Source organism: Myzus persicae, unplaced genomic scaffold, assembly GCF_001856785.1.
Source record: "Myzus persicae strain clone G006 unplaced genomic scaffold, MPER_G0061.0, whole genome shotgun sequence".
NCBI classification, from domain to species: Eukaryota; Metazoa; Arthropoda; class Insecta; order Hemiptera; family Aphididae; genus Myzus; species Myzus persicae.
Window position 1 is genome coordinate 48,454 of NW_019103842.1, and position 27,793 is coordinate 76,246.

At 30.9% G+C, this 27,793-nt stretch overlaps 1 protein-coding gene across 3 annotated transcripts; it reads right to left on the reverse strand.

Annotated features, from left to right (window-relative positions):
• Positions 1-396: 396 nt before the first annotated feature.
• Positions 397-27,639, reverse strand: LOC111035432 (fatty acid synthase-like). 3 transcript variants are annotated; one of them, XM_022317043.1, is made up of 32 exons: positions 27,325-27,639; positions 11,323-11,541; positions 11,080-11,232; positions 10,613-10,987; positions 10,309-10,547; positions 10,014-10,244; positions 9,756-9,947; positions 9,572-9,694; positions 9,255-9,485; positions 9,008-9,197; positions 8,336-8,565; positions 8,080-8,217; positions 7,822-7,994; positions 7,612-7,756; positions 7,415-7,528; positions 7,243-7,351; positions 6,821-7,072; positions 6,531-6,707; positions 6,296-6,450; positions 5,933-6,106; positions 5,561-5,866; positions 4,995-5,449; positions 4,813-4,936; positions 4,183-4,359; positions 3,935-4,114; positions 3,089-3,868; positions 2,603-2,848; positions 2,034-2,501; positions 1,740-1,958; positions 1,424-1,678; positions 1,026-1,262; positions 397-947 (listed from the first exon to the last, which is right to left on the reverse strand). In XM_022317043.1, the coding sequence occupies exons 2-32, from the start codon at positions 11,525-11,527 to the stop codon at positions 834-836; spliced, it is 7,167 nt and encodes a 2,388-aa protein (XP_022172735.1). In that variant the 5' UTR covers positions 11,528-11,541; positions 27,325-27,639; the 3' UTR covers positions 397-833. The 3 variants fall into 3 exon arrangements, with proteins under 3 accessions (XP_022172735.1, XP_022172734.1, XP_022172733.1); XM_022317042.1 differs by lacking the exon at positions 27,325-27,639 and adding an exon at positions 21,292-21,514; XM_022317041.1 differs by lacking the exon at positions 27,325-27,639 and adding an exon at positions 14,602-15,090.
• Positions 27,640-27,793: the final 154 nt, after the last annotated feature.

Sequence of the window (27,793 nt, forward strand, 5' to 3'; positions counted from 1 at the left end):
ATAAGAACACCAATAGCTAATTTACAAATGATTAACAAAATGTGAATTAAAAAGTTTGCTAGTTATTTTACTTTTCAATTCAATTTATCGAGGGGTATTACCAGTGGGTGACTTCCCCTATCGCGTGAATCATGTTATGTTCATTTCTAATTGTTATCATAATGACTTATTGTACAGATTATGTGTATTGTGTATAGATTGTCTTTTTCTTAATAACAAATAAATAAAATAAAATTCAATTTATACATAAGTTACAGTATACAACATTTAATTGTTGATATATAACATAACTTGACTCTTTAGTCTTTACCCTTAGCAAATGCATTTCAATTTCTTATAAAATATTAAACATCCAGGTAAAATATGAGTAAAATAATAAAATAAACAGTCCAATTATTTCAAAATAATTATATTACTTATATTATGACAATATGGTTTTTCCTAACTAGTAAACACACTTTTTGGAATGTGTTGGAACAAAACATAAAAATATTTATAAATTTATATATGTATAAATATATTTATATGGGTGTCATAGGCATGTCTTTATTTTAGCCTTAACCTTAAGTCTGAAAAGAACAAAACTTTTTTTTTGATACAAGCACTAACAAAAGTCGAAAAAAAAAAAACAACAATACTTTAAAAATTTACAACAACACAATATAAACTCTACACTCATTTGTTTAATGATGATCGCAACAAAAATGATTTGTGCTGGTTTTAAAAATGTAATTCTGTTAAATTTATGTATAAAAAAATAATTAAATTACTTCCATACCTATGAAATGATTAGCCTAACCGTTTATCTTAAATGCTTTAGTCAGATATCCACATTACTTAGACAGAAACGAAGAGATTATCTGTGCCACAGAGTTGGCCGATTCACCTTTCACTATTTGCCTGTGATCTCCCGAAACAGAATGGATGTTTAAAAGACCCTTGCAAAGCTGCAAAATAAAAAAAGTAATACATCATTTTGTTACAACTAAGTGTTCGTGTAGGTACATTATTATAATAATACTTACAGGTTTCAGTCCATAGTCAGGTCCAAGGGATACAAAATTGTCTTTGGCTGTAACCAAGGTGACGCTACCATTGAATTTCTGTTCAGGTTTGTAATAAAACGAAACAAACAGTTTTCCATAGAATAGTTTAGCTGCCGTTTTCAGTTCATCCTTGTTTAAGGGTAAATCGGATAAGATATTCACTGCTTCTTCCAGTTGTTCTTCTTTTGTCTTTTTAGTGGCAATTTGGTCAAAGACCTAAATTTAAAATAAAATTCTCAGTTTAGAAAAAATTAAAAACATTAAATCATTATAGATGTATACAAAAACCAAACTGAGTAAATTAACTAAATTATATAATATGCAATTTACATTAATATTATAAGGAAATACAATTATTTTAATAAATATCAATTTACCACTTGGTAGTCTAATTCCTTGAAAAGTAATACAAAGTATGCAAAAGCATCTCTGTCATCTACTTTGTTATCAGAATGACGGTTTTTAAAAGCATTTTGATGCGTCAAAACATAAGATGGTGAACCATCTAACAGTACAAGGCTAACTTTTTCACCAGCAGCTTCCAGTGCTACACCAGTTTCAAAGGCAACTGATGCACCAAACGAGTATCCTACGAGGTTGTATGGCCCAGACTTTTGAATTTCTTTAATTTTCTGAAAATTTTAGTAAACACATCAGATTCTATGTACTAACACTCAAGTCACAAAAACTTACAGCTACAAAGAATTTTGCCATAGAGGCCATTGAATCAGTTGGAGCATCTTCAGTGCATTGAAGTCCATAAATATTATAAGGTAATTTAGATGCTACTTCTTCTAGTGCTGACACAAAACCTTCAATTGCACTGAACATAAACACATTAGGCTTGCTACTTTCATCTTTCTTCATACTAACAACAGTTTCTTGAGGAACTAGACTTTGACTGAATTCAACCTAAAAGCAGACAGTTTACATTTAATATAAAGTAACTATACAACATTAAAACAATCAATAATGAATAGCACAAACCTGATCGTTTCCAGCAGTTACACCATTAGGTGTATCTGCGGGAACTTCACTACCATCACTTTGTAATTCTTGTAATCTCTTAACAGTCAAAGTTCTGATTTCCCCAACACTCAATACCAAATCATAGCTTCTCTCAAGTGTTTGTTTGATTTCAGCGCCCATCAAGGAGTCCATACCCAAATCAGCTAGAGTAGCTGCAGAGTTGATATTCTTGGTGTCCTTGATACCAAGAATATTGGCAACAGCTTCAATTAGGCTTACTTGTCCGGCACCTCCAGAACCACCCTTTCTTTTTTCAGCCAATACCATAGAAGCCAAGACAGGTTGTGGATGTTGCAAAAATACATCAAAAGCACTCAAACATGAAGCCATACGCTGTGGCAAAGTACCACCAACAACCGTTTCATTTCCTCCCATAGTTTCCATGATAAGACCAACATCTCCAATAGCTCCCCATTGAATAGCCAACTATTAACAATATGCAAATTATTAATAAAAATAGTATTAGTTTTAATAGATAACATATTATTAAATTGTATTATATTATTCAGTTATTTATATTGACATACCCCTGGGAGACCGGCTTCTTGTCTAGCTTCACAAATTCTTTCCATGACAGAATTGGCAAAACCATAATTGGTTTGTCCAGCATTACCACGTCCACAAGATACAGATGAAAACACAACAAAATGATCAAGTTCAGGGCAAGACTTCCTGGTAACTGTGTCCAAGTTTTTGGTACCAGTTACTTTAGGTTTGCTCACAATTTCAAAATCTTGTGGTGTCTGATTTTCTAAGAATGCATCTCTCAATACCTTAAAAAAATCATTAAAAATAAATTATAAATGATAATAATTAACAAAAAACAAAAATTATTACCAAATGTACATAAATTAATTTTTTTACGTTATAAAATATATACATTATATATATATATTATATTATTACTTAGTAAGATTAATTTAAATTAAATTAAGAACTTTAATTTAAGATGTATCATTTATAGGCACAAGTAACTTTTTAATATTCCTGGAAAAATAATAAAAATAACTTACAGCAGCCAAGTTGAATACGCCTCCGACTGGTCCCAATTTGTTACTGTCATCAATCAATTGCTGAGCTCCTTTTAATGTTGAACAATCTGCCTTAGAGATCAATACATTAACACCAGATTCTTTCCAATTGCTAACACATGCAGCTTGATAACCAGTGGTGATTCCACTTCTAGCAGTCAATACAAGGTTTTTTGCTCCTCTAACAATCAACCAGTTAGCTAATTCCAACCCAAATCCTCCTAGACCTCCGACAAGCACATATGTTTTGTCTGGGTTCATATAAGACCGTGGAATAGAAGTTACTAGTTTGGTTGCAGGTTTGACAATTGCTGCGGATTCTTCGTCTCTAATTTTCAATACTACTTTTCCAATATGTTTACCAGATCCAATAAATCTGAACGCTTGTTCTACTTGAGATTCTGTGTACACTGTTGCTGGTAGAGGATTTACTGCACCATTCTTTATACCTTCATTCAGCAATCTTACAACTTCTTTCTTGTCTTCGCTCTCAGATTTTGCATCAAACAAAGAGTCCAAAAGAATTCCGTGGAATGTAGTGTTTTTCAAGAAAACCGACATTCCTAGTGGACTGTTGTTGGACAAATCAAGTTTACCAATTTCAAGGAAACGACCATCCTTGGCCAAACAACGGACAGATGCTTGGAGTTTATCATCTGACAACGAGTTCAGGACAAGATCTACACCACGGCCTTTGGTTTCTCTTAATACATGTTGTTCAAAACTTGTGTCACGAGAGTTGGCAATATTTTTGTCAGTTAACTAAATAAAATGAGTAATTATTAATTACATAGACAAATATTTTGGAAGAGGATTTTAATATTATACCTTAGGGAAAGTCTTTTTCAAGAATTCTCTCTTTTGTTTGCTACCAACAGTGGTGTAAACGGTAACACCCATATGCAGAGCAATAGCAATAGCTGCTTGACCTACACCTCCAGTACCAGCGTGAACTAACAAAGAGTTACCTGGCTTCATTCGTCCTCTAACACAAAGTGCATAGTAGGCCTAGAAAATCATAAAATATGTTAATAAATACTTATTGCAGCTACATTAACTGAAATTTAGCGACTTACAGTTCCATAGACAACAGGTATAGTCGATGCTTCTTCCAATGTCCATTTGCTAGGTACTTCCCACAAGAACCCAGGATCAGCGAGAACACTTGTAGCCAATCCTCTAGCAGCAAGCATACCCATTACCCTTTTACCTTTAGAGTTACGGCCTGAGAATTCAAGTCCAAGAATGCAGTCCTAAAATAAATAATATAGTATAAAGTATTTGAATATTGTCACTAAATATAAACTGCTAATACGACGTTAGCTCAATTTTTGTTCTGTCTCTCAGATTGAAGTACAACATAGATAAAACTCATTAATTTCACTTTATGATTATAACAGAATAAAATCATCTATTACAAAATTGTAGAGGACTATTTTTTTCACTAATAATCTACATTAAATTTTTTTTTTTAATAGTTAATTTAAATAGATATTCAATTGTTATGAGTCAATATTCAGACCAATCGATGTCATAATCTCAAAAATATTATTCTATACAATTTTTTGTAATAAGTGATTTCACTAAGATAATTCAAAAACATAAAATATTTTTGTTGTGAATGCATTTCATATATATGTTATGCATGGACCGAAGAGTAAAAACAAACATTTTGTAACATTTTATTAATAAATAATATAACATACTTGTCCAGCCAAATCACCAGGCAATGCATCAGGAGGAAGTTTTCCGGATGCTAACATAATATCACGGAAGTTAAGTGGTGCGTAGTAAACAGTACACAATTCAGTATTTGGGTTGTATTCAGGTCTAGAATTATATTTACTTGTGAATAAATAAGCTTTTGTCTTAAACAATAAATACTTACTTGTAATAAGTCAAGGGTCCTTCAATCCATTTCAAACTGCTCAAATCTCCTCTAGTTAAAGCATTAATATAAGCATGCTCAACTTGTAACGAAGGCTTATCTTGTTGGTTTTCTAATTTCAAATGTCTCATTGAACCCCACACTCCATTAGGCTTCAATACATTGCTCAGTAAATCTTTTTTCAACTGTGCGGCATATAGTGGAGCAGTTAAAGAGAACTTTGGTGCAGCTGGGTCTTGAATGAACACAGATCTGACACTATTACCACCAGGTTCTTGTTTGATACAATTCACCAAACCGATAATTCCGTTAGTTTCTTCTCCTTGAGCAAACAAAACTATTTTCTTGCTTGGGTCCGCTTCTGCAGCTTTTAGAGCTGATTTTACTGTCTCAACCCATTCGTAAGATTTTTCAGACACTTGAATAACTTCACTAATTGGTAGTTCTTCACTTGGCTGAATAATAAATAGTAACAGTTAAAAAATAGTTAAGTCAGGTTACGTTAATATAATTAAAAATGTGAGTCAATTACGGAGTCAATGTATAACTTATTGTAGCCACATTACCTTTCTCAATAAGTAGAAAGTTCTATCTTCAGCAGATAACTTGCTGATTAAAACCAGATTACTATTCTCAATGAGGCTTTGAGGCACATTATTGGATTCTGAAATAAGGACAAAGCCACCATCTTTAACTGACTCTGTTAAGTTGTTCAATTTGTTTTGCGATTGTAACACATCAAAAGCAATTGCTACATGAGCGTTAGAGTCAATAGGACCGTTCTCTAATGATTTTCCAGTCATTTTCACTTCCATTGGTCCCAAAAATGGAGCCAAAGCTTGTGCTTGAGTTGTAGCTAAGGTTGCATCCAGCTAAGAAATATATGAATTGTTACTTGAGGACTTAATATGCTCAACATACTATGCTTAAATACTTACAGATATTAATGGTTCAGATTCCAGAATGTTTACAATATTAGGCATATAAATTCCTTCAAATGGTTTGTCTGCTCCATATTCAACAACTTTTACTTTCATTGCACCAGCACTATTTTCCAAGACAATTTGGAGGTAAGCAGCAAAAACATTTGAGACGTCCGCTACGGTTGAAGCCTGTAACCAATTGTATTTATATAATTAAACATGTAAAGACTATTTAATCTATTATAAATATTTAGAATTTTAAATGTAGCTGAGGATAAGAATTTTAATATATAGTGCATTGTTATAAAACATCTAAACTAAACCTTACAAAATAAAAGTCAGTGCCAATATAGAATTATTTGGAATTAATAAAATTACCTTATCAGCGGTGTATGGTACAAATGTGTACTTTTCTAATTTAGGAGAAGCCTGTGATTGTTGTCGTCTTGGAGCCAAACTTGCTTTCATGCCACGCAACTCAATACCACCTGATTTGATGACATCAATATCTCTGTACATGTATACCGGGACAGCTAAAATAATGTAAAAATACTTATTTTTATGAACAAATTTCAATACACAGATAATATATATCTTAAGTTAAAACACTTACGGCTATTTTCTGGTAAAGTTTCAATAAGTTCCAAATGTTTTGCTGGGTCAATAATAACTCTTTGCATTCTTGTTGGCAAATATAACTCTTTAGTTTTCAAACCCAAAATAGAGAACTGTAACATTGTATCAATGTAAGTAATCCAGTTTCCAATCCAATCCAATTTTCCACTGATGCCTACATATGAAATATTAAGGGATTATTATGTTATTCTTTACACAATGATTTACACTGCAATTATTAACTCAGTGTTTTCATATTTTGACAAAAAATAAATGTTCAATAATAACCTTTGTTATCAGCTTCGTTAACTCCACGGAACGCTCCTTTGTAGTCATATCCTCTCAATCCCAAATCTTTGTAGATGTCTGCAGATTTAAGGGATAAATTATTTTCGTCGACATATGGTTCAGGTAATTCTAATTGCTCAGTTTCAATATCATCAGGAATGAAGATACGGCCAGTAACAGCAACTGAGCCACCTTCACAAATCTCAAAATTGCCAGTTCCTTCAAAAATGTTGATGAGGAAGTTTACATTTCCTGTGAAATAAAGAAAATAATAGTAAATTAATAATTTATAAAGTCTAAACCAAGACAAGTTATATCATATTAAACACTTTACATTAGTAATTGTTTATTTGTGCTTAAAGCTTGAATTATAAAAATATTATCTTATTGTATATTAAATAATATTATCTTAATATAATTACCATCTTTAGGCATGATAGTTGCACGTAAGAACTGTACATTTTCAATAACAACTGGGAAGTCTTCGATATTTTTATCTTGAAGTTTAGCAAAAGTTCTCCATACAAGTGTCTATAAAAATTACAATTTTACAGTCAAGTTAATTTAAACAATTTTAAATGATTTTTATCTTACCAAATATCCTGTAGCAGGGAATAATACTCTACCATCAATGGCATGTCCAGCCAAATATTGGTCTTCTTCTGTACTTATATCAACTTTAATAACGGTTTCTCCGGATCCAGCTTCCTATGATTAACATTTCAAAAGTATAACTATTAATGATTGATATAAACAAAATAAAAGTTTGTTTTCATAAACAAGTAATTTACCTTTTGGACAAAACTGGTAACAAGCCATTCAACCGAATGATCCCATTCAATTAAAGACTGAATCATAGGTGTTCCTTTTGCTACTGGATATGAAACAGCTGGGTATAGGTTTTTAATTTTAGGTTGAACTCCAGCATTGTACAGTCTAAAATCATCAACATAAAGAATTATATCTTTCATTTCATGATTATATTTATAAATAAAACTTACTTTCCAATGGCTGATAACAATACAGAAATGTTTCCCTCGGGGTTGGTTGATCGCTTAGTAAGACCAATGCAAGAGCACTCAGGACCTAGTGCTCTTTTAAGAATGGCTTGAAGTAAAGCATGTGGTGCGATTTCAATGACAACAGCATCTTTTGGTACATGAGCAAGAGCTTCCTAAATAAAATAAAAATATAGAAATTCAGTAAAAGAATGTAAGTAGAAAAAAACTACAGAGAAAAAATAAATTTAATTATCTTACATGGAACAAAACTGGAGCCAATAAGTTGTTTACGTGGTAAGCAGTTGAACTCATTTGAGCAAGTGGAGTGTCCCATAAAGCTTCAGGAATGGAAGAACTGATCCATCGGGAGGTACGAGGTTTTGGATTTGGTAAAATCTATTATAAAATAGCAAATAATTTTTTTAATTTATAAATTTTAAAAAATAATTAAAAGAAGCACTATATTAAATCAATATTTATACACAAATTTAAAATTAAGTAAACAAACACATACTCTTTCTAAGCTGTTGCGGAGCTTAGGTGCAGCATCAGCAATATACTTGGAATGGAAAGCATATCCAGAACTCTTAACTTCTTTAGCAAAAATTCCTTCAGCTTGTAACGTTTTAACAAAAGCAGTAAGACTTGATGGTGGGCCAGACACTGTTACACTATCTTCACTATTATGACAAGCAGCGACCAAGTCAGCAGGCAATCGTTTTTTAGTGTCTTCCCATGATAAACCTAAAAATGATTGAAAATACTATTAGTATTGATATATATTATGTAATGTGAAATCAATAATATAAAGTTACCTAAATTATAATATTTAGTAACCATTCTAGAGCTAAATTATAGTTTACATTGCTACCTATCTGTACTGAATTCTTTATATTTTTGTTACTATGAGAATTTGAACATTTGAGATTTAAGGAATATTGATTCATTCCGTGGATATTTAATTTAATATTGTCTAATTATTTTTTTTTTATTAGTTTTGAATTTAATAAATCTAGAAGTCATTACATGTTTTATATTTTTAGTAATTTTGTAGAATAAAAACCTACAAAGAGTATACATACACCAATTGCCTTTGGGTCAGTGATAAACCAGGCGCAATGGTGTGTATATAAATGTCTATAGCATTGAAAGTGTTAATCAATAAACATATTTAAGTATAACTTACCAACAGCAGCCATAGATCCTTGAGGCAGTTTAGATTCCAGAATGCTACGACCTCTCCAGAATGCAGCTAAAATTGCTTGGTCAGCATTAAATGTACCATCAGCATAAGCACAACCAAGTTCACCAACTGAGTGACCAACGACACCATCTGGTTCAATTCCAATTGATTTCAATAAATCGACTAAAGCAACCTTTAACACACAATAAATTAATTTACCGTAATATTTGTTTTTAATTCTAATACTAACCTGCATGGATGTTATAGATACAAATGAGTTGAGGACATTGTCAAATGTAGTTTCGTCTTTGGAGTTAAGAATGCTTAGCAAATCTAATCCTTCAACTTGAAGTACAGACGCAGCTCTGTTAATTGCCCTGGCAAATGGTTCCAATTGAAGGAGCCCTTCAACCATACCAGCCCATTGACTTCCCATTCCAGAGAAAACAAACCAAACTGGTCTTTTAGTAGGCTTAACTTCCTGAAAATGCAATTATACAAATAAAATGTATGGAAATAGCTTCAGTATTTTTAATAATTTAACATTAAAAATTAAAAATAACTAACAGTCACTTCAGAGATTGATTTTCCAAGAACTGTGTATCCTCTATAACCATGTCCATTAATATTGTTGGCGTGGACATCATGTAATAAAGAAATAAAACCGTCATCTAATGGTGTATCAGCAATCTAACAAAATTATATAGGATTAATAATAAAATAATGAATGGAAGTTTATAAAGCAATTTACATTTTTTAACATGTTGTTAACTGCATCATCTGTTCTTCCAGATACGGCAATCAAACGTGGAACATTATTCAAAATTGGTGCAGTCTTTGGTTTAGGATTTGACTTTAATAAGACATGAGCATTAGCACCGCCAAAACCAAAAGAGTTAAGTGCTACATAGCCTCCGTTGTATTCCCAGTTTTTGTTCACAACCTGTAAATTTAGTTAAATTAGAAGTAATTCTTTTTTTAATAAATAACTAATTTAATATAAAATTACTTGTAATCTTCCATCTAATAAAGCTGGAATATCAGGGTTTGGGTTGGCAAAGTGAAGATTTCCGGGAATCTTTCCAGATTCTAAGGCAATAACGATTTTAGCTAATGAACAAAGACCAGATGCAGGTTCAGAATGACCCATGTTTGATTTAACAGATCCAATTAATAGAGGTGTGGTACGATCTTTGGTAAAAAATTCGGCAATAGAATTAACTTCTTGTGGATCACCAACCTAAATGCATACATTATTAATTTAAAAGTGTTATTTTAATATCTTATAAAATTAATTGCCATACTTTGGTTCCTGTTCCATGAGCCTCCACATAAGACACCTCAGCTGGATTAACACCGCATTTAGCATATACTTCATGGATAAGTTTGTTTTGCATAGCACCACTTGGGAATGTAATTCCTTGGTCTTTAAATCCATCAGTGTTTATAAGTGCTCCCACAATGGTGGCATAACTACGCTTTGCTACACTAGCCTTTTGCAAGAATACTGTAACAACAGCTTCACTCCTCACATATCCATTTCCTAAAATAAAAATGAATAATAATGTAAAAAATATATTTTTTTACTATAAATATCAATTGATTTACCTGTGACATCAAATGCTTTGCACATTCCTTGTGGTGATAACATGCTCAATCTATGAAACTGCAATGAAGTTGTAGGTTTCAGCAACAGGTTGGAACCTCCTACAATAGCTGCATCGCATTGCCCACTCTGTATAGCTTGCACTGCTTGTGACATTGCAACTAAACTGCTGGAACATGCTGTGTCAATGGCAAAACTGGGTCCATTAAAATCAAATGTGTATGAGATTCTGTTGGCAAACATAGCACGACAACATCCAGTCAATCCATAACCGTTGCAACGTTCTGGCAGTCTGCTCAAATAGTCATCAGTTTCACTGTTCGATGCACCAATGTAAACTCCAATTTTAGATCCACGGACATCATCTGGGTTCACGCCTATTTAAACAAATTAATATTAGTTTTGATAACATATGTGGTTTATTTTGAAACACAAGTACATATAGAATTAAACCGAACAAATATCTTACCAGCATCCACAATACATTCGTAAGTAGATTCTAAAAGTAATCTCAGTTGCGGGTCCATAACTTCAGCCTGTTTAGCATGCACTCCAAAGAAATTGGCATCAAAATATTCCAATCCTTTGAGTTTACCAGTTCTTGATGGGAGGCCATGGAGACCTGGAATAAATTGTTTAAAAAATATAAATATATGCTATTTGAAAAGTGGCACGTGGATATATAACACAAATTGTGTACAACTTTACTTACCAGCTGGCCAACGGCGATCATCGTCTGTAACCAAATCAATGCCAGCATACAGATTCTCCCTGAACTCTGCGATTGAATTTGATTCTGGAAGACGTCCGGAAATACCACTGATGACGATCTCATCATTTCCAGCGTATAGAGAGTTACCGTTCACAGCCCCATTGGTGGTTTGTTGTTGGTTATCCTGTGGGAATCTTGCTGGCATTGTGCCTTCAGCTACTGAAATTTTTTTTAACAATTTATTAGTAAAAGAATAAAATAAAATTGTCAATCATTTTCAATGAATAAAAAAATATATTTAGTTATATATTGACGATAAAATAAAACTTGATTTTGCTCATCTTAGTAAAAACAAGTTCTTGCTAAATAATGTAATAACAAAATAATTGGTTTTATATTAGACAAAACCCATACTAAATAATGATACACCTATTAATATTAACTATCTAGCATATAAACACCTCATTATATATCTAGCAAATGGTTCATTTAATTCTTTTTTATAATCATGAATCAGTAAATCACAATAAAAATATCATGTTCGGTTATTGTTTACAAACAAATTTAAGTGGAACATAATTGATTACTATATGGGTACTGTATGTAATAAATAACTAAAACCTAGGTACATACATTATTCATATTTTATAAGAAAACTGTTTAACCAAACTTGGTATCAACTGGTATCTAATTAAAATTTGTTATTTAAAAAAAAAATTAATTTAACATAAATTATATCCGATTATATCATAGCTACAAATCAAATGTTGATATGATCTAACTTAGCAATCGCAAAATAAGGAACAATTTAACATAAAAAAAATTCCAATACATTAACACAAATTTTGTTTACCTTGCGAAGTAGATAAAAAATCAATCCTTCACATATTGTCGAGGTGAGTGTTCACTAAACTTAGGATTTGTTCAATTGTTTACCATACTTGCAGATCAGTGTTTTATGTAAGAAAAAATTAAAAACATTGTAGGACCTATTAGCTCGTCATTACAAACAAATATCTAAGAGTTTGAAGTAGGACTAACCTACTAAAATTTGAATTATATAAAATATTTTAAAACGCGATTACCACTAATAATGTATAATAGAGACATATACTTATATTAAATATAAATAATTAATTATTCATACTTCAAATTCGCCACATAATATGATATCCAACCAAAATAATAAAGTAAGATTATATTTTACATTTCAGAAGAAAAATATTGATTAGGTAAATAAACGACATCAGCTATTTTTTTTATACCAACTAATATAAGGTCAAACTAGATGCCTAGATCAGGTAATTGTTCAACAATAATAATTTATTAAAATCTACTAAAAGTTTCAATGTTATGATTTTCCGAGATAACCTATGTATTTGTTATGATGTTTAAAAAATCCACAACCTTGAAAAAGGTCGTAATAAATACACACTAGGCATTTAATGTAGAATGTGACTATACTTTTTCCAAATTAACAAGTAAAACCAGTTTTCTGTAACTATATTTTCATAAAATAATAAGATTACATATTATTATGTATAGGATTACAAATTACTAGATAATAATATCAGGTACCTCTGGTACCTACATAATTACATAATCACGTCAGGTGTAGGAAAATTCAACAATTTACGTACTTAAACGTCAATAAAGAAAAGTTTTGAGAGTAAGTAGGTACTGCATTGTTCAGTTTTTCAAACATCTAGTATGATTTTAAAAGAATAAACATTTTGATAACGCGTCAACAAAATTTTATTATACGAAGTTTTTTAGAGTCAACGAGGTATTAATTAGTAATTATTATTGTTATTGAGAAAAACTAAGAAAGGTGAAGCAAATTATAAAAAGTTATAAATGATCGTGCAAAATTCAGATTTTAACGATGTCGTTTAATATAAATAAAAATAATTACTATAAATGTAATTTTAATTACGGAAATAATGTTTTTAAAAAACCATCAAAAACATAATAGTAAAAGGTATGGTTAAGAACATTAATAATAATATCGTGTACCTCGAGGTGTACCTACTGTTTGGTCAAGACGTTAATAGTTAAAAAGTCTGATTTTCTGTGTTAAAATTAGAAGGTGGGAATCTAAGATCTGTATGTAATATTATTATTGTGCACACCACAAGCTACGAATTTGCGTTATTCGGTCTATAGAATGTATAGCAAATAATTGTGATTTGTGAGACATTAGATATTAAATTATAAACGTTAAAATGCGGTAAGAAAAACTTTGGAATTAAAAAAAAGTAATACGAATTTGATCGTATCTATTTGTCATTATTGCAGTAAAACAGTGTCACGTGTTGAATGTCACAACGTGTTTAGCGGTGGTTTGTTTGATTACGCATAAACGCAGCAGTTACAACGAAATGTGAATGCGGAATAGTCTAATTCCCCTCTCCGACTGGACAGTGGACCGGTTATATCCGGTAGTTTAATGTACCATGTGTAAGTCAATAAGGCAATAAATAAGTAGGTTCTAATCAGGGTAGAGTTATTCGCTGCTGTCGCGTTTTAAGGAATTAAATGAAAATTCCACGACAAAACTGAGAAATGATCGGCTAAGCACGTGAATACTTACGTGATGACCGGGACAGGTCAGATCGAAACGATTGACCATTGAATTACGTTTGAGGTAATAAAGCAAAATTAATGATAATTATTATGAACTTGCCAGAGGCGAGTACAGTAATATTATACGAGAGCATCGATCAACGAATATAAATAATTACCACCAGATTATAATATTCAATAGCAGCGTAATACGTCGAGATAATTACTCAAAGAGTTACTAAAATCACAATCGCAGTCCGCAGAAAATAATATGACTTGATTTATGTAGAGAATTGATATAAATTACAAGTTCTAAGCCTATATGGAATATAATACCTACAATCGTGAATCGCGAGATTCAGCTAAACATATGATATCATTAAGTGGTAGAGCATAGAACAGTATAGACAGTATTGTATAAAATATCGTAGAGACGATATCAAAAAAAAGTCAATAATCTCAGAAGACCTAAGAGAGAAGAAACGTAACAACTATTTACGATCAGCTCCCATAGGAAATTGTCTGAACAACCCGGCGGCCAAGACTGTTATCGCACACCAATGCTTTGCCGAAAAGATAACGACTAGACGGCGGCGTGTAATCTCTCGAGTGGCCCACAACTACAATATAATCATAGTTACTATGAATAATTATGAATTATGATTATTATTTCTTATCTTTACGATTGTAATTAGTTACTTCTTAGTTTCTTACCCATGTCGGTCGTACAATATTGTTGATCGGCGAGTCGAGTGGTGTGTGTTAACCGGAGAAGGCGGCGGAGAGTAGTTTCGAACCACTACTTAACCGGAGGAGGCTTGGCGTTTACCAAACTCGCGACGTATTCGATTCGCCGGATGTAGATAATATAATATATAATATGATATTAATCACGTGCGATTAGTAATCGTATCGTAACCGACGCTACACGACTAATATTGTAAATCTCTAACACGCCGATGATCGTTTTTTGGCTTTGAATTCGAACACGCGAATAATCGAAGTACGCACGATAATAATATAATGTTTGTTAGTCTTCAAAATATTGTTTGGCGATATTATTCGGACGGACGCCAGACACGACAGTGATGCAGACCACGGTAGTACAGACGCTTTAGCTAGTCTTCTTTACTACGGCGTATACTAACGTGGTTGTGAAACGGAAGAGGAGATGAAAAAAAATTAGTAGCAAAAAGTAAAGAAAAAACCGTTTCTACCACGTATCGTCGGCGTCGGCGGGGAGGTGGAACTATGGAACTGTGGAAGTGGCGTGACCCGAGGATAGTCGGTGGCGTGATACCAGAACGGGCATTCCGATTGGTTGAGGGATCGTTTGCGCGCACGCGCACGATCGGGTCGTCGACACGCGCACGCGGTGCGTCATCGGGTCTTTGGTATCCTCGACCGCCGCGATTAGCGCTGCCGCCGCCAACGGATCGCAGTCTCGCCGCAAGGTCAATATAACGACACGGCGATATCTGCCGGCGGCGGCGGCATAGACGAGCGCAACAATCGCGTAGTGCGACGCAGCACTGGGTCAGAATATTATGTTTTTGTTTTCGTACTTCGTTACGTTTCGTTTTTTTCTCCCTCTAAACATTTGTGCATTCGTCAACTCCCGAAACACGATGATTTTCGAGAGTGATTTCAAAAACCTTAACTGCGACCACGGCATTACACCGCCACCGTTCCTCTAACCCAGTTCGACCACCCCCTGCATAATGGAATTCAAGGCAATACGCAGTAAATCAGTATGATATCCTTAAGCCACCCGAGTTCTGTCGTTAAAAAATTCCTTTAACAAATGATTAAATCTCCTTATAGCTATGGAAAACAATTCTACATTTGGATTTTTTTTTAAGAACTCCAGTATTCATTAATTCAGATAATGTGAGATTCTTTATTGATCCTAATTACACGCATTGCAATTACGATTTAAATATAAAAATATATTTATCATTTGAGATTAAACGTAATTACGTATAAACATCTAATAGTTTATTATCCTTTTTTAAAAAAAGAGATAAAAATACAATTTAACGATCGTTATTATCAATGTATATAATAATAATAACATAATAATAATTAATACATTAAATTATTATTTACTGGTAAGGAACTCAACTTTTGGGAACTCACAATTCTTGAGCGACAGTATTTTTTTTACTTATTTCTTGTATTAGATATTAATACATTACATAATATGAAACTAATGTCTTACTATTTGTTATGGTTATGACCATTCACGGATTCAACTTATATTTAATATAAACGGTTTTATTTCAACATATTAATTAATAATACACCTATATTTATTAAAAAATTTTCAAAAATTATACATTTACAAATTTAAGTAACTATAAGTAATAATAATAGTAATTTACAGTTAGAAATTAATCATTTAATTAAAAACAAAAAAAATGATCCGTTTAATACTATCAATACTAGAATACTCATTCTTTAAAATATATTACGTTATTCGATCAGGACAAATAATATAAATGTTATTATTATAATCGCAGAAGTGGTCTATGATTGTATTTAACGTACACGTCTTGCGGTATTTTTGCAAAGAAATTAATTTATGAAAAAAAAAACAGTAAAATCGAAATTAAGATAATTAATTTGTTTGACATATAAAAAAAACAATGTTAAGGTGACTAGAATACATTTTTGAATGGGTGGATAAAATATAATTACAGCATGACGTTAGAAATACTATAATGGGATATTGGGTACCCGCTCGAATATTCGATCGGCCATTACCAATGATTCAATATAATATCGATCGAGTTCAATGTTTGCCAAATTGTCAACAAAAATACTGACGCCATTGAGACTTCATATATCGTCAACGACAAAGTCGATTAAATTAAATGACGTAAAAATATTTTTAATTACACCTAATTTTATTATAATATTATACTATTATAAGCGTTTTTACGACAGACGTGGTCTTAAAATTATACCATTTTTCTTAATCATTTACAATAGTTTAAGACTCTTTTTATCCTTTAAAATGAAAAAACGAAATAAATAAGTAATATTTTTAATCGGGAATTGCTAAATAGTAATTTAAAACTAACTGAACTGTCTACTGCGCATTATTTAATTCACATTTTCATACACGATGGCAAGTAAATCGTTACTTAAAAATGGTATTAAACCTCATGGAATTTATATGTGTCAATATAATAATATATTATATTCTAGATAATTTTAAATTTAATAGATTTTATTTATCAAAAGTCAGTCTTATTCTAATTAACTTATTTCGTACTGTATAATATCGCAGAACAATGTAAATTGATAGTATAAACAAACTGAAATAGTAAGATAAATAGTGAGATTTATCCAAAAAATTGTTCCGTCACAAATTGAAAACCAGTTTTGCGAACTCGATATAATATAGGCCCATCATACGGCATATAGAATAATAATGTAGTGTTTACAAGATTAAAAAATTATGCCACACAAATAATTTAGTAGGCAGTATGTTAATTATTTGAATACTTAATTCTTATTAATGAACCTAATTCGGCGAAATCATTATCAAATTAGTTAGCTATAAACATATATCTTTTACTTGTATCCCAAGTTATATTTATGCCAACGAAAAATGTCTGCTTGTCTACCTATAACAGTTCACGAATGAAGAATAACACATCATGTAAGTATTCCTTAATCACGATTGATATCCACGTGTAGACAAAAATAAAATAAAATCATCAGACAAAAATGCATACACAATTATTATTGATATCATTGCTATAATGGTCTAACGCCGCAATAACGAAAAATAGATAAATAATATAGGTAGCACATTGTATGCAGTTAGGTCATCCGTTGCCCCCATTTTATTGTAACATTTTGGACAATGGTTTTAGGAGATACAATATTTCATAAATAAATTTATTCGTGTTCTACATAATTTGATAACAAACTGTTAATTAAATTTTGCATATACTAATATATGTATATTGTACATATAATAACTAAATTACACAAATAAACTTCAAAAATCAAATCATACAAATTTCGAGTTGACGCGATTATTATTTTCTGGTTAATAAGTTTTACTAAGCTAACATACCACCTACGTCCCTGCTTCTATTATACATTTCAAAGAATAAATAATTATAGTGATTACTGATTAGTAATCATTGAACTTAATTTTTCTCGTTTACAAAATTTTTATAATTTATGCTTATATTTTATAATAGAAATATACTTAATTTACTTATTCATAATTACATAATATAGGTACTACTCATGTTGTATTCTACGAAATTATGAATTTAAAATTTGCAACTCGGCATTATATGCGTTCCATATTTTTAGTGAAAAACTAGGTGCAAAAATATAATTAATTAAAATAAATAATTGTGTTTTGGTTGTTTTCTTAATTTTATTGTATTACTATAAATCATGACGAAGTACCTAACAATTATTATAATAGTTCATTTATTTGATATATAGTCACAGTGATTGCTATTATTTAAAATGCTAGCTAGATACCTATAAATATATGCATAATAATCTGATAATTAGTATTATTTCTCAACAAGACAACAGATATTAACTTTAATATACAATTATTAAGCTACCTATATTAATTCGTCGAATTGATAGAATCTTATTTTTATGCTCTCATTTTATTAACAATACATTATATAAAATTGTATAAAGAATACTTTCACCTTAAAATAATGTAGGATGAGTTACGATATATATAATATATCCATTATCCAATATCAATAATGTATGTCTATATCCCCCACTATTGAACTAAATATAAAGTAACAAAATCTACAAATTAAAAAAATAAATGATATCCAACAACAATGATGAGCAGAAAGAGTAAATAATTAATAACATTTAATAAAAATCATTTCGGGGAGAAAGTACATTTATATTAAGTAACAGATGATTATCGAACACCGTTAAAAAATCAATACACGTCTTGTCGGTATAAAGGACTGACTACGAAGTTTAAGTAAACCGGAAGGATAAGTAGCGTAGATAGATAGCACCTATATAGTATACCTATTCCTTACGATTTTATCGACAGTATAGGAGAGGAGAATTACGTATGTATGTGACATATTATTATCGTAAATGAATTCATATGTAAACGAATAATGTAAATAGGTAGCACTATAATAGGTTGGTATATAATGTTGTTTATATAGTTTTGTGGGTAATAATCTGACAAACCACGAACAAAGTAGATATAGGAGCGAAATGTGATGACGGATGAGTTATGACTAATGAGTATATCAGAGAATAATAATATTAAATATTACAGAGACACAGACACACACACACACACACACACAGAGCATTTAGGATAAATTCAACACACTTTCTAGTTTCTATAGGCGGGTTGGATTAACTATTATCAAGTGGTAGAATGAAAAAAAAAATTCATTCGGTCAGTGATAATTTATCTACACACACATATTTTACAACACGACATTGAATATTAGATAAGTTTTCACTCACGGTCTGCCCGTTTTAATTAAACACAGGCGTCGGAATGATAAAACGGAAATATTATAGTTCCTAATCAGCATTCGATAATATATTATTATATCGTTTTTGGTTATTAGACCATTGCAGTTTGTCTGATAACTTTTTATATCAATTATTATTTATTCGGTATAGTATTATAATATATTATAGAGAATCGTACATAATATTAATTTTTTATTCGTAACAATCTACCTATGAAGACCAAAGAGTTCACTGTACATAACTACTAACAGAAGTCGAGAAATACATTATAATATGCATATTAATTTCATCGTGACTAAATTTAAGCATAATGTATAGTAGGATACATAATTCAAGTACAAAACTGTAATCACTTAGTTGTAAGAAGATATATTTAGAAGAAAAATTGGATCAATGAAACATCTTCAGTGAAAAACACCGATATTATGTGATCATTGATCATAATCATCAATAAAATATATTGGTTATTATTCAGTATGTTCATAGACACTATTATATAATAATGCAATAAGGCAGCGGTTCCCAACCTTTTTAGTTGTGCGGACCACCAATTTTGTAAAAAAAATCTCTAAGGCCCACTTATATAAGCACATATATATATACATACGGCAGTTATAATAATATAATAATATTATATGGTTCACGGCCCAGTACCAAGCTGCTAGCGGGCCATAAGTGGGCCGCGGCCCATGGGTTGGGAACCGCTGCGTTAAGGTATTCAGATAAAGTGACAGCTTACCTATATATGATAAAATGTTATTTTTATTAAGTATTTATTTTACGATTATTTTTATAATACCCCGGAAATGGGGAAATATGAACTAATTAGGTTCTTGTTGTTAGTAAAACTCAAATTGTAGATTTTATATTGAACTCAGCAATAGACTCTAAATATATCAATACATAATTATGCACATCGTCCACAATCTTATCAAAAATTAACTTGATACTTCAAATTTTAGAAATGTAAGTATTATGAAAATTATTAGCAGTTGGGTAGCAAATAAAACACGGTCGAGATCGACGGAACCACAAATTGCTATTAATTTTTTGTGTAGACTTTTATACTAAAATATGGTGTTCACAAAAAGGATAAACTAAAAAAATGTGTCCGACTTGTAAAAGAGTATTGAGTAAATTTAAAATTATATTAACAAAACAGAACTACTAAAATAAAAGTTAGAATGAAAAATATTTTAAAAATTATTTAACGATAATCGCATACATTTGCAGAAATTTCGAATCGTCGTAGAAACTATAATAGCTACAGATTCTCAAAAAACGAATCGACACTATAATGATTGATAAGCTCACTACTAATAATTTAAAAGATCAGAAGTGAATTTAAGATTCCTTTTTTTAAGCGAATACATAATATCGACTCCCTACCTCTTAAACCGTCTCAATTCCAAAATCCCATCCATTTATTCCCGTCTTATCTCTAATTTTTTTATTCCTATGTGTGCCACTAACTATACTTTGAACTAACTATTATTAGGACTTAGGAAGATGCAAATTTCCATCAAGGATCCATCCTTCTGCAGGAGTATTACCTATACATACACAATATATTATACTAAGTAATCTATTCATTTTGAAGTATACTTATAGTACTTGCTTATACATACTATTATATCATATATTACATTATTATTTATGTGAAACCAAAAACTTAAACTGTAATTTATATTTTCAAATGTAATGAATGTTTATACATTTTTAAATAAATAAAAATATATCTATTAAAATCATTTCATATTGTTCCAAAATTAAATTAAAAAATAAGGCTATAAATTCGAATATAAACGTTCAATATAGTTATGTCGTCGAAAAAAAAAAAAAATTAATTAATAATCGTGCGTTAAAGTAGGTAGGTTTGGTACTTACTTGTATACGAATGTCAAACAGAATGAACAAACGACGACAAATTATGCAGTGTAGATGTATCTATGTATATTATAATAGTGTATTATAATACACTACTATACGTCTGAGTGTGTATGTACAGTAATAATAATATCCAGTAGTTGCTCCAAAATGCGAACGAATGACACGACCTGTGTTTGCGCTGACTGATGTGCGCGGACAAACGGCGTTAGTGCGCGTTTAAGATGTCGATATCGCAATGATCGATACGTATAGTCGTTATCATTGGCAGGCAAAGGGAGAAAAGGCCAATTATTAATACTATTATCGGCGTACAGTCGAGAGGAGACCGTTAAGAAAATCCGTAAATATGATATATACATATATGTGCGTGTGCGCGCACCTCTATCTACCTGCGTAGGCCATGATTTGTTTTTTAGGAATCGGCGGAGGCAATAGCGGTCGGGTCAACGAGATAAAAAAGAGCGGAGTAAAAATATAATATTATAATAATGTACACATTATTACTATTATTATTATATATATACAGCAGAAAAATACAGTTTTAACACCGTTTTAATGCACCAAGGGCAAATCAATGTTAAAAGATTACACACGATAATCACGGTACAAAGAGAAGTCGTTTGTCCAAATATTAATACATTATATATACCCGCACTATGTATCATAATTCATAATATATTATATTATAAAGGTAGTATAAATGTATAATATACCGAGAGTATACTAATACGCACGTTATACCAAAAATAAATTATCTCGATATATTTGATCGTATTCTCTTCATTTATACGACGTTTTATATTTTATAAGATAAACCAATACGAGATCATATACATAGTTGTACTGTCTGTCATCTGAATGGACTGCGTTTTTCCTTAAAAGAGTCAATGACATTAATGCGTGTCCAGTGCGGTCGTATACTACGACCACGACCACGACCACCGCCACCAAACACCAATGCAGACGAAAACCTATAGGTACTTATTGTAACTACTTCTATACGCTACACCTACCAGCTACGTATATGGTTTTTATGTATCACTCTATAATACAACAATAAGCCGTCGAAAAATCCGAAACGAAAAAAAACGGACACAGACAATAGTGAAATTATTTGCCCTGTACATAACAACGACAATAATGCCACCAGCATTTCAACAACCTTGCATGTGTCGACACAAAAATCTGATCGAAACAATATAGGTACTATTATTATATTATACTAAACGCTTCATGCAGGTTTTAAATCTAATATTTGTTTTCACGTACTCAAATATGAATACTGTATCAAACTGTTTTTACCCCGATAAAAGTAAATTATATATTTTGTTTTTGAATCTGGCGCCGGGTTTACAAAACATCAGCTACCTATGTATAGTTTATCATTATTATTAATATTTTTACATATACGTAAATCCTGATCTTGAAGTATTTATTCTTTTTACACTTGACGGCTGACATACAATCTACACTAAGAATTAAAAATATATGTGTATACTTGGTTAAAGAAATATTACCTTTGATTTTTTGGAAATCAAATGATGAACAAAAATATTGTTTTGTTTTGAACTTTAAATTTCTTAACTAACCGTCAAAGTCCTAACGTTTATATTTTGATAAATATTTTATATTTATTAGAATCATATTGTGAAAAATATAAATTATAAATACATGAAAGAATAAAAGCTTCTTTATGTTGTACACACATTTTTTTGGCGAATTAAGTGTATTATATTTAATACGTAGGTAATAATAACCTAACCTAATCTATACAATACACATTTTATAAAATTAATATTATTATACAAATTTACAAACGAACAATCACAGTACTCTGCCCGGCGGGAAAATACACCGAGGCCTTACGAAAATTGGTTCTACTCATTCCCATGCGACCCCTGTCTTAGTGGAACTGTCTCAATAAAAGGGTATTACTTAGGGATGGCAGAATTGGCGTGCTTTCATCGAACAGAGAATATACAATATTTTTTTAAAAATTAGAAATAAACAACTTGAAGTAATATATAAATACATAAGATCAAAAATATATTGATTTCACAAAATTATCAAGAGATAATTGTACCTACGTGGAGCTACTTATATGCATACTATATATACTTATATGTACCTACACACAATACACCTATATAGTACATATATTTCATATTTGCATACAAATTAATGATACTATATTATTATAAATATTAAAATATTCATATAAACTATAAACTTATAGTACCTATTATTTTATGAACGTAATAGAATTTAAAAAAGTTAACAATAAAATTAAACAAATAAAACCTTTTTAACTTCTTTCATTTGTGGCCCACATAGACAAAACATATTTAAGCAGAATATATTTTTTTGTTTTTGAATAATCTTAGAGTAAAATTACCCATTTCAAAATCGATAAAGAATATTTTTTTTGAAGGAATGACATATTGATGTGCATAAATATTGTCTCAAAACAACTCTAGCATCATTTAAATTTACAAATTTTTTTTTGGGATACGAAGTCAAATAATAATAATATATTAAACCGACCTGCACTTTTGTAATATGTGTTTTTACTCTAAGGTTACTCAAAAATCATAGAAAATTGATTTTAGGGGAAAACGTTTTCTGTTGCGCGTGGATCTGAGAAAACAAATATTGGGCTAATCTCCTCTTAACCTTAAGTGATTTTAATGTATTGTGTAGTGTTATGTACATGTATAGTTGCAGAAAATATATAGGTGAGTAATAATTGTTATCCTACTTACATTATTATTACACATTTTTTTAATCAACAGTTATAGGTTAAGTATTACATAATAACGAGATAATAATAATAAAAAGTTGCCAAAACGTTACTAACGTAGGTCCTACTTAATATAGAATATTATAATTGCAGTGCTAGAGTATATTTGACTATTGGTATTCGGTATTACAACTTACAAATAGTTTTTTTTTCTATTATTATTGATGAGTTAAAACAAAATTTTATAGATCGGTTGACAAAATATTATTACAAGTGGGTAGGTATAAGATATATTTTATATACATAGCTCATAAGAATTTTTGAATTAACTATTTAAGAACTAGCAAATCGTAATACATTATGCATTTCGTAATTAAATCACTAAAACGAATACAATAATCCATTTCTGAGATAAATAACACTTGATTATAGACTGCAGTTATTATTGTTTATAATTTTTTTTTTTTTATGAAATACGATGGATATTAATAAATACTTTAATAATCAGTACATCGATGAATATTTAAGATTATGCTGTTTTAAGAAAGTTGTACACAATATTATAATAACGTATGGGTATACTCAGTGAGTAATACGTATAATATTATGTATAGGTATCTATAGTTGTTGGTCGTGCACGTTTAATATATTATATTTATTAGTTATAAAACAATACCATACTAACATATTTCATTTTCAAATTGAATATACATTTTGCACATAAGACATTAAATAATACTTAATTGAATTATTGAAGAATATTTTGAAATGGTTTAGGGGTTATAATAGTAAATGATAATTTCAATTCCTGATTTGACGGGAAACGAAACGGTCACGCGATTTACAAATATACACATTACTAATTGTACAAGTGAAGGAAAAATACATACAAATAATAATATAATATACTAGTTGACCTCATAACATTTTTTTTTTTTAATAGTCAACAAATCTAAATGATACTCATAATTACCGTTTGCGATATATGCAAGGAAATGAAGAAAAATGGAAACATAAAATTCGTAAATCCAATAATAAGGAACTTAATATAAATTGTTATATCATCAGAGATCTACCGACTGATCGAGTAATGCAAATATGCGTAGAGGTGAGGAACCTGTTTTTCTTTTCGTTCTGCAGTTTGTCTAGATAATTTTCCCCAAGGTCCCTTGTATAATATATATATATATTCATATTATGAGTGCCTTGTGCCTACATATTATAATAGTTCAAGATAAAACCTGATTTAAGACAGATACTTGGTACTATTTAAATCATTTCAATGCAAGTCAAAAGTTTATAGGCCAAACCAAATCGCTGCCCGGGATGACCTACCTACCTTTCGTAAAGGAAGTATAGTAATAATTAATATAAAAAAATTATCAAATATGCAATAATATAGGTGCCCATAAATAAATCGACAAACCTATAATATATACATACGATTAACTATTGGCTATTATACACCAATAGCAAATTTATTTTAACCTTACGAATAAAATATATCAAATTAAGTAGGTATCTGGGAGAAAAATATCGTTGATATTATTAAATAATAATCAAAAATCAACTTTATATAAATATTAACACATAATAGATAATCAAAACTTGACAAGATTCTGAAAATAGTGTCAAACAAGTTTCTATACTATTTTTGATTTTAAACTTACTCAATGAATGTATGCACAACAATCAAATGCAAAAATAAGCCAACCATTTGGCATTTGCTCATTATTAAAAACCTATGCAAAAACACATGTTTACCTATACGATTATACGAACCCATGTGGTATATTATAAGTTAATAATACATTTCCAACAAGAAACAGTTACACGTAGCATAAAAGTAAAAATTATCTAACTAAAAATGTTAAAATGAATATTTAATTGATTCTTATATACTTTAAGTTTACGAACTATAAAAATTAAATGATTATCTTTGGAATAGAAAATAATAATTTGCCATCATTGAGTTGAAAAAATTAATGTACGTAAGTAATGGCTTTTACGACGAATCTCCGTTAAAAATTGTCAATCAATCATTGTGGCTGTAGCTGTCACGCTGAAAAAAAACTTACGCCAAACCTCGAACAAAATCGAGAAAATAAAAATTATGCTTTATTGTAAAATCTTAACTTGGTTAAAATACAAACAACAATCAATGTTATTGTTTTATACTTCTTTCTGGGATAAATTCTCAATAATTTAATGTGTGAACCTGCAAATACTTCATCATATTATTATAAACATTACTATGTAGTTCCGGTGTACCTCTACGAGTATACCCATAACAATAATATGTTTAATACCCAATAGGAAGGCGTATGCGGAAAACGATTTGGAAATAAAATATAATCTCCCGGCGTTGTTTGCCCTGCCCGAAATAGTGAGAATATATTGAGAACTACGAACACTGGCTACAATTAGGCTCAATGCTCATCAAACGAGATATAGAGGTTATAGTAAATCATAACTAGAGCGCCGGCCGCCGAGAGATAAGAAACTTCGTCGTAGATAATATTACAATCTCATTGACGATGAGTAGTTTTATGGTTTTCATCATATTATTTCTTTAAATAATAATCGTCATTGTTTTGGTCTCAACTCTCAAGTCTTCGTAGCAGGAAAAATAAAAAGTTCAGAAACGTATACATAATATTATTATAACAAAATAATATAATCAAGGGTTTGACGACTATACAATAAACGTCATGCAGTATTGCAGTAAAATAATATTATACTATACAGAGTAGGCTAACTCGTCTATTTTTTCGAGTAGCCGATGAAGAAAAAACCGATAAAACGCCCTGTAGACATCGTACGTTATAAACTTATAACAATAATATAATATCAGTATATCACAACACGTCTGAAACGTCAAAATAATAATAATAATGAAATATTATAATAACGCGTCAACGACACGATACGCGCGCGCGCCACTCACGTGTGAGTGTGTGGCCCACCCGCCGCCACACCATCGACCGCCAAAACACCGGCACGACGCGACGTGGCGGTGGAAGAAATCGCAAACAGGAATTTTTGTTCAAAACCGTATTTTTTCGGAGCTCCCAGACAACGGCGTCATGGAGGAGATATCATACACCGTACACCGGTAGAAACGCGCGGCTATGGACCACAATATACTACTAAATATAATGTAGTATATAATGGATAACACGATACCACGAGGTGGTAAAAACACAATTAATTTAGGTTTTTATTTTTGACAACAGATCATTATTATCATCGTCGTCGTAGACGTTGTGATTGATAGATGAAAAACTCACGTGTACGGCGTCTGTGTGATCGTATATTTCTGCGTCACCCAGGACGCGTGCGTTTCACTGGTGACGTTTTTCGACAGCTCAACAAAACGAGCGATCTCGAAGAAGCGGTGATCGATTGTTCAACTATACAAACAAAAAAAAAACGTCTGACGATGGTTCTTCTCCTCGTTTCGTGGATGGGGTTGTATTGTTTCTCGCGGATTTGAAGACGAACTCGTCATAAACTGTCGTCACCAACACCGTGTGGTACGAAACGTCCGCGTGCCGTCGTACGATGTGTGAAACTGAACGAATTATTCGGCGCACGCTATTGTTAAAATATAGCGTGGTGGACGTCCCGTACTCCCGTGAGCCGTAAGCGGCGGCGGATTGGGCGTTACAAAATAAGAGCTACGGCGACGTTGATGATGATAATGATGATGATGATGATGATAAATATATTTTAATAATCAGAGGTAGTTTTTTTTAT